Source organism: Coturnix japonica, unplaced genomic scaffold, assembly GCF_054131305.1.
Source record: "Coturnix japonica strain WE unplaced genomic scaffold, WE-NBRP24 Scf062, whole genome shotgun sequence".
Lineage (NCBI taxonomy): Eukaryota > Metazoa > Chordata > Aves > Galliformes > Phasianidae > Coturnix > Coturnix japonica.
The window spans coordinates 452,906-469,086 of NW_028188965.1; the positions used below are offsets into that span (position 1 = coordinate 452,906).

Below are 16,181 nucleotides of genomic sequence, written 5' to 3' on the forward strand. Positions count from 1 at the left end.
GGAAGTGGGAGGGTACTTCCGGGACGCCGACGTGGAGGGTGAAGGAGGAGGAGGAGGTTGGGGGGCGCAGTCGTGATGTTGACTAAGTTCGAGACCAAATCGGCTCGGGTGAAAGGTAACATTGAATCTGGGTTGTTTGGTGTGGGGAGACCTTGGAAAGTCTCTTATCATCTCTATCTGTGTCCCTATAGGGCTCAGCTTCCACCCTAAGAGGCCTTGGATCCTCACCAGCCTTCATAATGGCGTCATCCAGCTGTGGGATTATCGGATGTGTACCCTTATAGACAAGTTCGACGAGCACGATGGTCAGTAATAGGATGAGGGATGGATGGGGGAGCTGCTGTGACCTATAGGGTGTGCTATGTCCTAAGCCTGGCCTATAGAGCTGTGTGATATACATTGCATATATATCATATATATATAGCAGTATATACATATATATAGTAGTCTCTTTGCTTTCTCTGGGTGTTAAATGTGTGTCAAGTGTAAAAACAGGCGTGTCATTGCATGTGCAAAAGGTCAGGGTGCTTTGCACTGTGAATCTGCGGATACACCCATAGAAATGAATGGGTTTGAGTGGAATATCAGACTTAAATATGGCTTTTTGTTGCTTTTTAATCAATAGAAACAACGTTGAGTGTGAATTGTATTAGATAAGTAATATCAGGACATGCTCCTGCTGTTGTTTGCCCTTTCAAACCTGCTCTTCCTTTTTATAGGGCCCGTTCGAGGTATTGATTTCCATAAGCAGCAGCCTCTGTTTGTTTCTGGAGGTGATGACTATAAGATAAAGGTAACGTTATACTAGTTTTGCAATTCTGATTTCAAAGAACACAATTCAAGGGAAGGAATTGCTCCAGAGTTATGTTCCGTCTGTTTCTGAACTTAGTGATAATCACAACAAATTTAAGCCTCTTTGTGACTTACTTCAGAAGCGTTTTAAAATGAACGAGGGTCGCTGGGAGGTAAATTAGAATACCAACATTTCAGCCTATTGTGAGAAAGTGCAAAGAAAAAGAAGTAGGTCTCATCATATACCTTTATCGTTCTGCTTTTTTGTTGCACAGGTCTGGAATTACAAGCTACGCCGCTGTCTTTTCACTTTGCTTGGGCATTTGGACTACATCCGCACCACCTTCTTTCATCATGTAAGCAACTTTGGTATTGGAATACATACCCCATTGTGTGAGTCCATGGCTTTCCTTCATGTCTTTTGACACCCCAGATAGGAATATTGTAGCTATGCTGGAGCTAATGGTATGAATGTACAGATATGGTGGTGTTCTCTAGAGAAGCATAAGCTCTCTCTCCTAGATTTTAAGTAAAATAAAACAAGAAAGGGTAAATTTTTAGTAGCAGTTAAAAAATATTCAATGGGGAGGGATTGTATGTGATGTTAATTTGTTTCACTTGTGAAATACTTTGACTTTTTAGGAATATCCGTGGATCTTGAGTGCTTCTGATGATCAGACCATTCGCGTTTGGAACTGGCAGTCCAGAACATGCGTCTGGTAAAATCCATAGAGGCTTTAAAAAGTTACTTTGGAGTTTGGGGATGGGCTGTTTTAATTTGTTGTTTTCAAGCAGAAGATATTATTCACATTTCAAACTGTGTACAGTCAAAGGAATAGAACTGACGTGAAGAGCAGTTCAGATATGAATGCTCTGTTAGTTGTGGTTTTTGCTCATTTATTCTGGTGGCAGTAAACATGGATATATTTGGTGTTCAGTCATGCTAGTTCTTGAAGAATGGCATTTCTGTTCCAGTGTTACCACTCATTTTTCATTGTCCCTCTTAAAATCCAGCTTATTGTTGGTGGTAGTAATTAAAATGTATGTTATGTCCTTTGTTTAAATGCTATTTTCTGTCCTTTTTCTTGTAGTGTGCTGACAGGACACAACCACTATGTGATGTGTGCCCAGTTTCACCCCTCTGAGGACCTGGTAGTGTCAGCCAGCTTGGATCAGACTGTACGCGTTTGGGATATTTCTGGTGAGCTGCCCAGGTCAAAGGGGTGTCTTGTGGCAAAGCCCACTTCAGAACTGCAATTGCTGAAAGCCATACAGGGCAGATTCAGATCTGAGAGCAGAAAGAGTAGCCTGTTGGCTGGAGGAACCTCAGGCAGAAAACTACAAAAACTCTGTATAGGTGGGGATCTGTATCCCTCAGTTGTAGGATGCTGTAGGGGGAGCTGTTAGGTCAGGGCTTGGACTGGTGATTGAGCACCTGATGAAGGGATGTGATTATCTCAGGGAGTACGAACTGTACCTGTGCTCCCCACCAGAAGGGGTAGATCCAGAGTGGAGGCACTCTGGGCTCATATACGGGCCAGCTACTGAAGGGAGGTCATCTCTAGGACCTAGGCTGCTTCTGAGGAAGAGTGCTGTATGACCAGATTGCCCCTTTGCTAGTTGAGTATGTTCTCCTCTTCTTCTGTATGTGATGTTAACCTACCTATGAGTACTTTGCCTCGTGTCACTAAGAACCTGTTAGAATTCTGTTTCTTCTTGAGCAGAACAGATGTTGACTCAAAGTAACTGTTGGGGGGGTCACCTAGTTCAACTTTATGTTGGAGTTAAGGCTTTTGCAACAGTGAGGCAAGCTGTAGCTTTGTACAACCAAAAAATCTTTAAGAATCTGGCTTTATAGCCAACATAGTGTTATCGCCTGAATAGCTTCAGTGTTCTAGGTTTGTAGGAGAAGCTTTAGAAACTTCTGTGTTGGAAAACTCTTGGAGGCAGCAGTAAGTCATTTGTTCTGAGATGCAGACAAAATGGCTTCTCTGCTGCACAATGAACAAGGGCTTTTTCTGATAGCATACTCGTGGGTGGTGATAGGAAGCTGAGTCTTCAGCATTCAGTTTGCTTCTGTTCTATACAATGAAGTGTTGCTTGGAGATCAGAGCAGGAGTCACAAGTCAGAACTCCAGAGTACGTTGCTGATATCCGAGCTGTTCTTTTAGGTTATACCTAGACCACAAGATCTCACTTAAAAATATAATCCATGGGTGAAAAGCCAGATGTACAGAAAATATTAGGTGGAAATAGAACTGGGTGGAAGGCAGGCAGGGACAGTATTAGTGGTGTGCCAGTGGAAATTATTCTAGGGACAGACTGTGGCCCTTCATCTGACCTGCTGCTCTCGCCATTGCAGTTTTGGTTGGGCATGCTGCATTATTTGTTGTACACGCTCAGACATGGCCAGCTGTGTCAACAGTAGGGACTGGGGACAGGATATCCTGGTTATTTAAAACCTGTCACCCTCTCTGTACTGCCAGCATGGAGAATTTAACAGCTATCCTGCTAGTAAGCTTTGCTGCTGCATTCTCCCACGCACTCTCTCAGTAGATTTCCAGCTGCCAAATTGGTTTGGAGATGATACAGAGCCTTTTTTTTTTCCCCCTCCCTCAGCTGATATATGATGAGAGGTTTTAGAGACAGGCTGAATTATTGACTCAGCTGTTGCTCCAGTCAGACACAACGCTGCAAGAATATTAGTGTGTAGAGGGGGAAAAAATTGTGGATAAATGAGAAGCAGATTGAAAATCCAACTTGCTTTTTCCCTCAAAAAAAGTTTCTTTTTCTCCAGAATGATTTCTCTTTGGCAGGGTTCTGTTCTATAGCATTTAAGTGGAAATGGTTATTTCTGATAAATGAAAATAGTCCTAGTCATAAAGAACTCCACCCCTGCTTCTCTTTCCTTTTTGTTCTATAAGGCTTAAGGAAGAAGAACCTGTCACCTGGAGCTGTGGAGTCGGATGTCAGGGGAATAACTGGGGTGGATTTGTTTGGGACAACAGATGCAGTTGTGAAGCACGTTCTTGAGGTACAATATGTGCATACTGTGCAGTCTTTTCAAATCTGTATAATGAAATCCTCCGTGTGACTTATCCTCTAAGAGAAGAAAAAAAGATTTAAACTACTGCATTAAAAATACTCAAGTCTGGAGGTGTTTGCACTGTAACCAAAGTAGTTGCGTTGTCACTGTATGGCTAAAAGCTCCATTAAATAGCAGAAAATATTACCTTGTGTTGCTTGGAAGCAGCAGAGGAAATTATGGTAGAGACAACATTCTATAATGGCTCATTTAAACCTAGGAAGTAGTGCTGTTCTGCAGCTTTGCTCTACTGATGAAGAATGGTATCTGCAGAGCTTATCACTGTGGGCACAGCCTGTGTAAGCACTCAGTGTGAGCAGCATGACGTACAAACAGAGCTGTGTCTTGGCAAGCCTGGCTGCAGTCTTGTCTTTCCTATACTCTTCAGTCAAAAAACTTGTTCAAGTGAATTTTCTGTTTGTCTTTTAGGGCCACGATCGTGGAGTGAACTGGGCCGCCTTCCATCCCACAATGCCACTGATTGTGTCAGGAGCTGATGATCGGCAAGTGAAGATCTGGAGGATGAATGGTGAGTGGGTTTTCCCAAAGAGAACCCATAGGGATAAGGATGTTAAGAGCTGATGTTTGTTTGGACTTCTGTAGGCTGACTTTGGAAGCATGTCTTTATGATGCAGTGGTAAATAATCCTAAGCAGCTTGACTTTTGCAGTCTGAAGAGGGCTCACTTCCTTAGTAAACACTTCTAGCATCTTTTAACTTGCAAGCACTGCTGAACAGCGGTTTGTAGGAACAGCAAAGAATCACTCTGAAGGTTTTCTTTGAAGATGTGCCCATGGAATAAGAAAGGGAAATGATTCCAGAATCAGAAGCCCTCCACCAAAAATGGATGTGATTTTGCTAGCAGTTAAGGATCATAAACATAAATTGCAGAGAATGGTCTAGTAATTAACTGATACAGCATGCTTCATTAAGGTGCTTGCTGTGCATCTGCTAAGCAGTGTGTTTAAGTGTTGTTTTCCTCCTCTTTTTTTTCCTCCTGGTTAGAATCAAAGGCCTGGGAAGTTGATACTTGCCGAGGGCATTACAACAATGTCTCCTGTGCTGTCTTTCACCCTCGGCAGGAGCTGATCCTCAGCAATTCGGAAGACAAAAGCATCCGTGTCTGGGATATGTCAAAACGGTTAGTGTGTGTCAAGTGTCTGATTCAACCATAACAGGGAGGATTTTACATGTATGAGAGGCCTACGGTTCTCAGAGGAACTGAAGTCTAGTTGTTCATCTATTCTAGTGTTTGGTAACTTCTGACAGAGAAATGTTTTTCATGCTCTGTCCCTTTGAGAGGCATGTTGTGAGCAGAGCTTTTAATTGAAAATCAATTGGAAGAGTGTTGACCTGTCCACTCATATTGCTGCTGAAAGTATTTTAAATGGGAATATATTCTTTGACAAAAAGGCTGTGAATATTTTGAACTCTGTGGACTCCCAGTTCTGAATGCTAGGGATGATCTGAAGCTCAGATCTTCATTTTTTTTGGGGGGGAAACTAGAGTTAGCACTGAAGTTTTATATCCTTTGTTCCCTATCTTGGCATGTTTAGCACGGGTGTCCAGACCTTCCGCCGTGATCACGATCGCTTTTGGGTATTGGCTGCTCATCCCAATCTCAACCTCTTTGCTGCAGGTAAAAAAAAAAGAAAGCAACAAAGATAAACCCTGCTCAGTGTCTGGCAGGATGTTTGAAAGTGTATTCTGCATAGGAACTGTGTGCATCAAGGATTCACATGCTTTATAGAACATGCTGACTTGCAGATGTGTCTATTAAATGTCCTGGAGTGAAAACAGCCTCGTTTAAATTCATACAACATCTGAAAGCATTGTGTGGAATGCAGTCTCATTGTTTCAGCTGCTGTTTAATACTAGAGGAAGATAGCCTTAGCCTTAAGTAGTGAATGCTCTGAGGCCAAGGGCTGGGACAAATCCAGGGGGAGCCACGCTGGACTAATCACACTTGAAGAAATGCATGACAGCAAGGGAAAATGTTTCTAGAAGGATGCCAGATCTTAGGTCTGAGGATACCTAAATGGATAGGAACACTGAAGGGAGAAAAGTGGTATCTTTGTTGGCTCATTCTTTGTTTGGAGGGCTGGGTTTTCTCATCCTCAGCAGCAAGAGAACCCAGAGGATTTAATTCACATTTGATCTCCTATGTGCTTTTTCCCAGGCCACGATGGTGGCATGATTGTGTTCAAACTGGAGCGTGAGCGTCCTGCTTATGCAGTGCATGGGAATATGCTGTATTATGTGAAGGACCGATTCCTCCGCCAACTTGACTTTAACAGCTCAAAAGATGTTGCTGTCATGCAGCTGCGCAGGTAAGAGATGAGCGCTCAGGGTTCAAGAGCTCTCACCAGTGTTCTGAACCCCTTGGTAGTACCTCTTACAGATGGGTTGTGTTATCCTATGTTATTCATATGACTTTAGTTCAGCTGACTCTGTCAGATGAAGTTACAAAGCCTGTGGGAAGTGTTTTTAGATCAGTTTTCTGCATAGATTCGAACTCTTTTGGTTGCTAGTTTAAAGTTTTCAGTAGTTCAAATGCAAATGCCAGTTCTTTCACTTAAAAAATACTGATATTCTTAAAGTGTTTCCAGGTGGAAATTAATCAAAACAGTTCTTATTTCTTAAATAAACTGAGTACCAAAAAAGCGTTCATTAGGAGGCAACTGTTTTAGAGTTACAGGTTAACTTTAATTTGTGTCTTCTTTGCAGTGGTTCCAAGTTCCCCGTGTTCAACATGTCATACAACCCAGCTGAGAATGCTGTCCTTCTCTGCACAGTAAGTTGTTTGTGCTGAAGAACTTTTCACAAGGCTGTGAATGGCAGTTCAGTGCAATCTTATCTCAGAATACTTTTTTCCCCCTTATTTTTGCAGAGAGCAAGCAACTTGGAGAATAGCACTTATGACCTATATACCATTCCCAAGGATGCAGACTCCCAGAATCCAGATGGTAATCATGTCTTTACATCAGTGTGTGTTGCTGAGTAGCTGTTCCCTTTCCTCTCCAACTGTGTTCTATGTAAAAAGAGAAGTCTCATTTCTGTCAGCCTCTCATTAGATTCTTTCTCCATGTTTCCCAGTGTCCCTGCAGCACACATCATTTGGCAGGCTTCCTGCTTACTATATCACACTACACTGACTTGAAAAATTCATGCTCATCCCAAACTTTTACTGCTACAAATATATATTTTATAATTTTGTTATTAGGAACTTTCCATTCTCCCTTTTGACACAGCAGGCAGCATTCCTGGCTTGTCAGCAGAGATGGGTTGTAACCAGATATATTTTGTTTGAAGAGGTTTTACACTCTGAAAAGTGGCTGTAAAAGTGACAGTGCCAGGATGCCAGCGTTCATTCTTTCTCTCGGCAAAATTTCACATCAGTTTTGTGCAATTTACAAGTCAAAACATGATTTAGGAGGAGAAAAAATTTCTTTCTCCTAACTATGAATTCCATTTGGGATCTGAAACTCCAGCTGGTTCCTCCTGCCTCTATCCTGGCAGAAAGGATTTTGAAGTGAGTGGGAGTGATGAATGAGTGAGAACTGGAATTCAGCTCCCTTGTTCACAGATTCCCTTCATCCATAGAAATCAGGGTAGATTTCTTTGAGTACAACAGCAGATATATTTGGGGAGAGAAGAAAAGGGAGATTTTTGGTGACTTCATGTATGTTAAATGTTACTGAGTTTATTTCGAATGTTTCTTTTGAGTGAGTTGGTCAGAGCTTGCTTGTCTGGGGTCACCCAGCTTGCCTCCATCTTAGGGAGGAAAGGGTTTCTCCTTCCAGATGAAGTGGTGTCTAGGCCTCAAGGAAACTAAGCATGTTTTTAAGGCATTTTCAGGAGCAGAGTGGAATACTACTGGTTGATAAATATTTTTTCTAACACACTATGTATGCAAACATAGCACCTCATACATCTCATGATCTCCCCAGTCTTGAAGTAGGTATCTAACCCATCCTTAAGCTTTATTCCTCTTCAGGAGGAAGCATTTCTCTTAATAAGATACTGATTTTTACTAAGACAGCAGCAGCTTTCTCACCTCCCATTCTGTTCCCTACCCCTCTTCCATAAGCCTTCTGAACATCCCAGACATCCTGCAGCACAGTTCTTTATGCAAGCCTGACATGCAGAGTGCTGTGTTTATATTAGCATTTTAAAACTGAGAGAACAGCTGCGTGCTGGGGAGACTGCAGCCTTTCTCCTCCAGCTCGTTATGTCAGTTTGCAGGGGGGGGTAGGAGAAAGAGAGAGAGGGGGAGTGTACATTGAAGCCGGGACCCTCGCTGCTTGCATGGTTTGGCCAGTGAGGCTCTGCTCGTTAGCTTGACAGACGGTGCTGTCGCCCAGGATGGCTGCTCCAGTGCCAAGCAGTGGCATTGGCTGCTCAGCCTGCCACTTGTCTTGTGCCTTGGCTGCAGAGAGGGGCTGGCGCTGGCCACGCTGTGATCTGAAAGGACATTGGGGGAGGAAATGAGTCTTGCGAATAGCCTCAGGTTAAACATGAATTAGCAGGAAGCGGCTCCAATAGCCAAGATGGGATCAAACAAGACTGACTAATGTGTTGCCATAAGAGTTTGCCAGAGGTTTTATTCACTGCCTGTGTCTTTCTCTCCCCAGCCCCTGAAGGGAAGCGCTCCTCCGGGCTGACAGCTGTGTGGGTAGCTCGTAACCGCTTTGCAGTCCTGGATCGCATGCATTCGGTAAGGGGACAGGCTTAATAGGGTCATCTTTTTAAGGGGGAGTATTGTCATCTGGAGATACACAAATGGATATGGGAGGAGTCTGGGTTAACAGAATTATTAGAGATCTGAGTGGATTGGCAAAGAGCTCTCAGCAGTGAGTGGGCTGCAGGTAGATGTGAAGAAATATAATGCAGTGGAAACACAGTGAGTTGAAATATTTAGTTTCTTATGGCAAACGCTGGTTCTGTTGCTGGAAGCCTGCTACACCAGGTGGTTCAGGCATGACAGCTGACCAGAGCAAGACTGTGAAACAGCTCTGGTTGGTTTAATGGCACGGAAGTAATGAGGAAATGGTGAAAAAGCAGGTTAGATTTCTTTATACGAGTCTTTGTTCCCATGTGGAGTGTGATAAGAGAAAGAAGGGGAAAAAGAACAGTCATGGAAAATCTTGTGGAAGGCCACGTGTTTTGTTGCTGAGGTTCAGCTAAAGTTTTAGGCTAAAATAATCCTTCATTTCTTCATAGAATCCTCTTAACTGCCCTGTGTTGTTACATTTTTCTCTCAACAAATGGCAGATCCTCATCAAAAACTTGAAGAACGAGATCACAAAGAAGGTTCAGGTGCCGAACTGCGATGAGATTTTCTATGCTGGCACAGGGAATCTGTTACTGAGAGATGCAGACTCCATCACCCTCTTTGACGTGCAGCAGAAGCGGTAAGATCCAGTCTGCTGGGAGAAGTTTTAATATTGTAATCCTGTTGGTGTGTGCCCTCTGGGGACGAGTCACAGCTATTAATGCACTCCAGAATTCAGCATCAGCTGCAGGCTGCATCAGTCTGATCCAAACCACGGCTAACAACTGTTAGGAAGAGCAGAGTGCAAACATAGCCAAGGTGTAATTTATGCTGCAGGCATTATGCCATTGATCACAGGGAGATGTGTGCCATAGCCTTGTAAATTCTGTGACTGTAGAATCGGGAGCTGTAAAAGTGCAAAGAAATCAAAAATCCCAGACTCAATCAAGCTAAACTTGCCCAACATCTTGTCCCTTAGGTTTTGTATCTGTTCAGAATGCTCTTAAAATTGCAATATGATAGCAGGCTTGTGCTATCCACAAAGAAACAGACTGGGAATATTGTTTTAACTCTTTAATGTCAGAGCTGTCTTTTTTTCCCCAGGACTCTGGCCTCAGTGAAGATCTCCAAGGTGAAATATGTCATCTGGTCAGCTGACATGTCCCACGTAGCTCTGTTGGCTAAGCATGGTAAGTAGGCAGGGCTGCAAAGTTTAACCTGGACCTTAGGGTGAGCTTGCTCCTTCCTTAGTTAAGAGCATGATCTGCTCAGAGCTCTGGCTAGCAGCATAGGTGCAGTTGGAGACAGATTCAGTGGACCCATCCCCTTTGTCTTCTTCAAAGTCTTATAGGACATGAGCTTTCTTTTGTTCTTTCACAAAATAAGGGCAGGTGGAGATTTCATTGTGATTGCCTTCATGTCCTTAATGTTTGATTCTGATTATAGTCAGTATTTCTGAGGCTGTAGAGGAGGGAAGCTGTAATTCAAAGGCAGATACTTAATAGAGCTAACTGTACTGCTTTTTGTTTCTTTTCTTGTCACCAGCCATCATGATCTGCAATAGAAAGCTGGAATCACTGTGCAACATCCATGAAAACATCCGTGTTAAGAGTGGTGCCTGGGATGAAAGTGGTGTTTTCATCTATACCACCAGCAACCACATCAAATACGCTGTCACCACGGGGTAAGTCTGGGGGGTCACAGGGTGAGTCCTTGAAATGATTGACCGTGAACCATGGTGATATTTTTTGGCAGACACTAAAGCTGGTGCTGCTGTAATTGTGCTTTTAGTACAGTGTGGGTGTACCCCAAGACAGAACTAAGTGTTTGGTCTTCATTTGTGGTTGGTTGCTTACACTGTTCACTGGGGTTTTATTGCTGGATTGGGTGGCTGCACTGTTCATCTAATTGGAGCTAAAACAATAATGTAGTGAGCTTTCTTTGAGGTAGGAAGTGTGGCCATACAGATGTGTTGGTGTGTCTGTCACACGTGTACTGTGTTGGCATAGGGATCATGGCATCATCCGCACCCTGGACCTGCCTATCTATGTTACTCGTGTGAAGGGGAACAATGTGTACTGCCTGGACAGAGAATGTCGCCCCAGGGTCCTCACCATCGATCCCACAGAGTTCAAATTCAAGCTGGCATTGATCAACAGAAAGTATGATGAGGTGAGGAGGCATGAGAAACTACAGTGTTCCTTGACTGTGGCCTGAGGGTTAAGGAATGTGCCTTTGTGAGTGGTGTTGTCAGCTTGACTGCCTGGGTGTTTTCTTTGCAGGTGCTACACATGGTGAGGAATGCAAAGCTTGTGGGCCAGTCCATCATTGCCTACTTGCAGAAGAAGGGTTACCCTGAGGTGGCCCTGCACTTTGTCAAGGATGAGAAGACCCGTTTCAGTCTGGCACTGGAGTGTGGCAACATTGAGGTAAGATGGTGGGTAGTGCTGTGAAAAGGATGTGTCTTTGGGTCTCTGCCCTGGAGGGGGGCAGAGAATTGAGCTCAAGTCTTGTGTTAAGCAGTTCCTTCAGATTTGTTTTACTAACCACATCAGTTCTCTTGTTAGATTGCCCTGGAAGCAGCCAAGGCTCTGGATGACAAGAATTGCTGGGAGAAACTGGGAGAAGTGGCACTACTGCAAGGAAATCACCAGATTGTGGAGATGTGTTACCAGCGCACCAAGAACTTTGATAGGCTCTCCTTCCTCTATCTTATTACTGGCAACCTGGAGAAGCTTCGGAAGATGATGAAGATAGGTGAGTGCAAAAGTGAATGGGATAAGAGGAGCTGAGCATCATTCCCAGAGAAACGGCAGCAGCACAGAGAAGGCCAAGAAGAACAAAACTGACTCTGTTTTGTTTTGGTTTAGCTGAGATCCGTAAAGATATGAGTGGCCACTACCAGAATGCCTTGTATCTAGGAGATGTAGCTGAGAGAGTGAGGATCCTGAAGAACTGTGGACAAAGTAAGTAATAACAGATCAATGTGTTCCTCTCTGGCCTGGGGTGGTGCTGGAGAGTATTTTGGAGTGACCTCTAATTTCTGGAGAGAGATGAGAAACTGAACGAGGTGGATAGAAAGCTGGTCTATGATGTTCTCCTTCTCCAGACAACAAAGGGCATGCATTCACATTAGTTGTATCCAATTTCAGAGTCCCTGGCCTATCTCACAGCTGCAACTCATGGGCTGGATGAGGAAGCTGAAAACCTGAAGGAAACATTTGATCCTGAGAAGGAAACGGTTAGCAACTTGATTAATGCTTCAGAACAACAACAACACTGGAGTTTGGGATGGTTGACAATGGGATTTCATGTTAATTTGACCAGTTTGGCAGCTCCTTTCCTGGGAGTGGGACCACTATCTTTTTTTCTGCTCACCCCTTCTCATAGTCTTGGAACTGTGCTGTGGGGAGCTGGGTCAAAGATGGGGATTTTCCTTATGTGGCCCTTAGCTGTTCTTCTCTTTTTCTGTTCAGATTCCAGACATCGATCCCAATGCAAAACTACTGCAGCCTCCTGCTCCTGTTATGCCTCTAGATACCAACTGGCCGTTGCTGACTGTCTCCAAGGGGTTCTTTGAAGGCACAATTGCTAGCAAAGGTATTTCATTGTACTTGGAAGGCTGTTAAGATACTCAGAGCAGATACAATTGTTTCTATGTCTACTGAGCTGTTGCTGTTAAACCCCACATTTGTTTTTACTACAAATCTATAGATTTTTGGATTTCAGAGTTGGTATTTATGCTGCCCTTGGCAAATCTAAAAATCTTTGGCTTTTAACGTGAGTTTTGACAGTTATTTTCTTAATGCCTGACTTACTCGGATGTGCAAATGAATAGCCCTGTCCTTCTTTTAGGTAAAGGGGGTGCCTTGGCTGCTGACATTGATATCGACAATGTTGGCACCGAAGGCTGGGGAGAAGATGCAGAATTACAGCTCGATGAAGGTGAGTGTGTCAAATAATATTTCTTAGAGAAGTGAAAACGTGTGTCTGAGTTAAGAGCTCTAACAGTTGTTGGTTTCTTTTCCTCCCCTCTCCATGCAGATGGCTTTGTGGATGCTGGAGAAGGCTTTGGAGAGGAAGGTCTGGGTAAAGGACAGGAAGAAGGAGGTGGATGGGAAGTTGAAGAAGATTTGGATCTTCCTCCTGAACTGGTAGGGAGTTCTTTGAGTCATTGATGCTTTTGGAAGGTGCTTGCAGCTGGGGGTTGGGAGGGAGAATACTGATCTGGGCTTCATTAGAAGCTTGGTTGCTACAGCTGTGGCCACCTCTGATTTCATCTGAGTGCTGGGAACTAATCTCTGCTCTGTGTTGTTCCCTTAGGATGTTCCTGCTGGTCCAGCAGGAGGAGCAGAAGATGGTTTCTTTGTGCCACCCACCAAGGGCACCAGCCCAGCTCAGGTAACATCACAAGTCTTTGTTTTTCAGAAACTTTCTACCTTGATGCTGTTTCGTTTCTTCCAGATTTAGTCTTTACTAATATTCATCTGTGTGCACAGCGCAAGAACTTATTAAGGGGATTGAGGGTAGTGAGTGTGTGTATATGCACAGTATGATTTCTCTTCCATTCTTGCAGGTGTGGTGTAACAATTCACAGCTTCCTGTTGACCACATTCTGGCAGGTTCCTTTGAGACAGCAATGAGAGTAAGTTACACTTGGTGTTTCTGGGGGGAAGGGAGAGGGGAAAAAAGATGCCCTTGTCCCCTTCTGTTTTTGTCTCTGCACTCTGAAGCTTTGTTCTGTGAATCATTATGTACATTTCTTTCTCTGGATGCAAATTTAGAGGGTCTGTGACCCTGAGTGGTGTCTATGCAGCTTCCTTATGACTCTGGACAAGTCAGTACATCATTGTATCCCTTTCAGCTCCTCCATGACCAGGTAGGAGTAACGAACTTTGGACCCTACAAGCAGCTGTTCCTGCAGACTTACGCCCGTGGCCGTACAACCTACCAAGCCCTGCCATGTCTCCCTACCATGTATGGCTACCCACATCGCAACTGGTAAGCAATATTGGGTTAGCTCCTCTTCTGTGCTCTTTTCCTGTTGCCATATATCCACAAGTCTTCAACAGTTATAGCCCACATTAGTTAGGTGTTCTACCTCTGCTAGTCGTCTGAAGGTTGGGACATCTAAAGAAACATCGATGTGTATTTATACTGTGATATTGGGGAAACTGCTGTGGAAAAATGTCAGACTTTTCCAGCCTTTGTTAATGCAGCGAGAGCTTGGCATTGAGGGTGATAACTGTGGAAGCACAGGTGTTGTTTATGCTATGCTAATGGTCAAGAACAGCACAGCTCTAGGTTACAGTGCCATTAAGTTGCAGCTGTGTAATGCTAGTGTGTACTTGCTGGCCTCTGTGTTACTCCTACTTGTACCCCATCCCTTCTGTGGTGCCTCCAGGAAAGAAGCTGGCATGAAAAATGCCCTCCCAGCTGTTGGGCTGAAGCTCAATGACCTGATCCAGCGCTTGCAGCTGTGTTACCAGCTCACAACAGCTGGCAAGTTTGAAGAGGCTGTGGAGAAGTTCCGCTCCATCTTGCTGAGTGTGCCCTTGTTGGTGGTGGACAATAAGCAGGAGATTGCTGAGGTGAGGGGTAGACCTCTTCTGCCTATTGTCAGTGTGGCTATGGGGCTGGAGGCCAAATGCCTGACTGTCTCCTTCTCTCAAAGGCCCAGCAGCTGATAGCCATTTGTCGGGAGTATATCGTAGGGCTCTCAATGGAGATCGAACGGAAGAAACTGCCCAAGGAGACCCTGGAACACCAGAAGCGAATCTGTGAGGTACAGAAGCTGAGTGTCAGAAATAGCCTTTAGGTTTGAAATAGGCATTAGGAATCCTCTATTCTGCCACTTCTTGCCTTCAAAAACAGATGTGGCAGTGATGAATTGGGAGAGGTTTGTGTGTTCTGTCTCATTTTCAGGGTATCCAGTTACTACTTGGTTGTGACTGTATCCTTGCTTTACCTCCTTCTCCCTGATGCAGATGGCTGCCTATTTCACCCACTCCAACCTACAGCCTGTCCACATGATCCTGGTACTGCGCACTGCTCTCAACCTCTTCTTCAAACTCAAAAACTTCAAGACAGCTGCTACTTTTGCTCGTCGCCTGCTGGAGCTGGGGCCAAAGCCTGAGGTGGCCCAGCAGGTATGTCTGTGTTGCATGGCCTTGAAACACTATTTGTAGCAGACTCTATTTAGTCTGCTTTCTAGTTCCCCCTCTGAATGATGTGGTTGTTTTTTGCAGACCCGCAAGATCTTGTCGGCATGCGAGAAGAATCCCACTGACACCTACCAGCTCAACTATGACATGCACAACCCCTTTGACATCTGTGCTGCCTCTTACCGACCCATCTATCGTGGCAAGCCTGTGGAGAAGTGTCCACTCAGTGGAGCTTGCTACAGCCCTGAGTTCCAGGGGCAGATCTGTCGTGTCACAACAGTAAGGGAGTTTCTGTTGCTACTCACTCCTATCTAGCCTGTGTTTTCCTTGAGAATTCCTCTCCAGTAGCTTTCCCCTTGCTCCTGAAGTGGGTTTTGGATCAAGTTGGTGGGCAGAGGACTTAATATTTGAGGTGGAGCAGTTTGGAAATTACAAAATATGACATAGCTTAAATGCTGCCTTCAGAGCCTGACATTGCAAGGATGAGCATAGTTCATTTTGGGAACCATCCAGGCTCTCAGTGTTGCATACGGGATTGGGTTATTCTGTTAGTTTTAAGCACTAATCATCACCCTTTCATTCCTCAGGTGACAGAGATTGGCAAAGATGTCATTGGGCTGCGGATCAGCCCCCTCCAGTTCCGCTGAGCTGTGTGCCAGTCCCTGGGAGGTGTGAGTTCAGAGGAAGATGGCCCTGTTTCTCAGCATGATGTGGAAGCTTTCACCTCCCACCATTCCAGCTTCTAGTCAACTCCCTTCACCATAGCTATACCTGGTGTTGTGTCTTAACTGCTCTTCCCCACCCAGGAGTGCTGTAGCAGAGCTCTCTGCTGCTCCTTAGTAGTAATAACTTAAGATCCCCTTTCAGATACGGCTGATGTGTTTGTGTACCATTGTTTTCAGGCATATATTTTCCAGAGGGTATAATGATGTGGCTCTTGCCAAGACCGGGATATGCTACAGTGCACTTAATAGGAACTGCTTGCCTCTCACACTCATTAGTGTAGGGTTCCTTAAGGATCCTATAGTACCTAGATGGCAGGAACCAGCTGGGTGTGGCTCTCATAGGAGTGTGGCACTGTCTGAAACTGGAGCCAGCACATCACCCTCAGAAGTGACTGGAGAGCAGCTCAGCACCCAAGTGTTTGTGTTGACTGTTTTGTTGTCCTAGCAGCATTTCTCTGCATAATCTGCCTCTGACATGAATAAAGTAAATTGACTGCCTTGATCTTCCTGTTCTGTAGCTTAGCTCTTAGATACTACATTATACTTCCTCTTTCCACGTCACCCACCCCATCTCCTTGTGTTGTTACGCTGCCAGATAGAGAAAATTCTCTTATTTCCAGAAAATAGAGGCTGCAGTTGCTT

The 16,181-nt window shown here is 44.5% G+C and overlaps 1 protein-coding gene across 1 annotated transcript; it reads left to right on the top strand.

Annotated features, from left to right (window-relative positions):
• Window positions 1-14: 14 nt before the first annotated feature.
• COPA (coat protein complex I subunit alpha) lies at window positions 15-16,041 on the top strand. The gene is made up of 33 exons (XM_015884387.3): window positions 15-115; window positions 192-305; window positions 720-793; window positions 1,068-1,148; window positions 1,435-1,511; window positions 1,884-1,993; window positions 3,717-3,826; window positions 4,307-4,406; window positions 4,882-5,017; window positions 5,433-5,515; window positions 6,056-6,206; window positions 6,604-6,670; window positions 6,767-6,842; window positions 8,511-8,593; window positions 9,151-9,290; window positions 9,755-9,840; window positions 10,196-10,334; window positions 10,660-10,822; window positions 10,933-11,079; window positions 11,218-11,407; window positions 11,521-11,616; window positions 11,803-11,891; window positions 12,127-12,250; window positions 12,506-12,595; window positions 12,695-12,804; window positions 12,974-13,051; window positions 13,227-13,295; window positions 13,515-13,651; window positions 14,055-14,241; window positions 14,325-14,435; window positions 14,638-14,799; window positions 14,899-15,093; window positions 15,402-16,041. The coding sequence occupies exons 1-33, from the start codon at window positions 76-78 to the stop codon at window positions 15,459-15,461; spliced, it is 3,675 nt and encodes a 1,224-aa protein (XP_015739873.2). The 5' UTR covers window positions 15-75; the 3' UTR covers window positions 15,462-16,041.
• The last annotated feature ends 140 nt before the right edge of the window (window positions 16,042-16,181 follow it).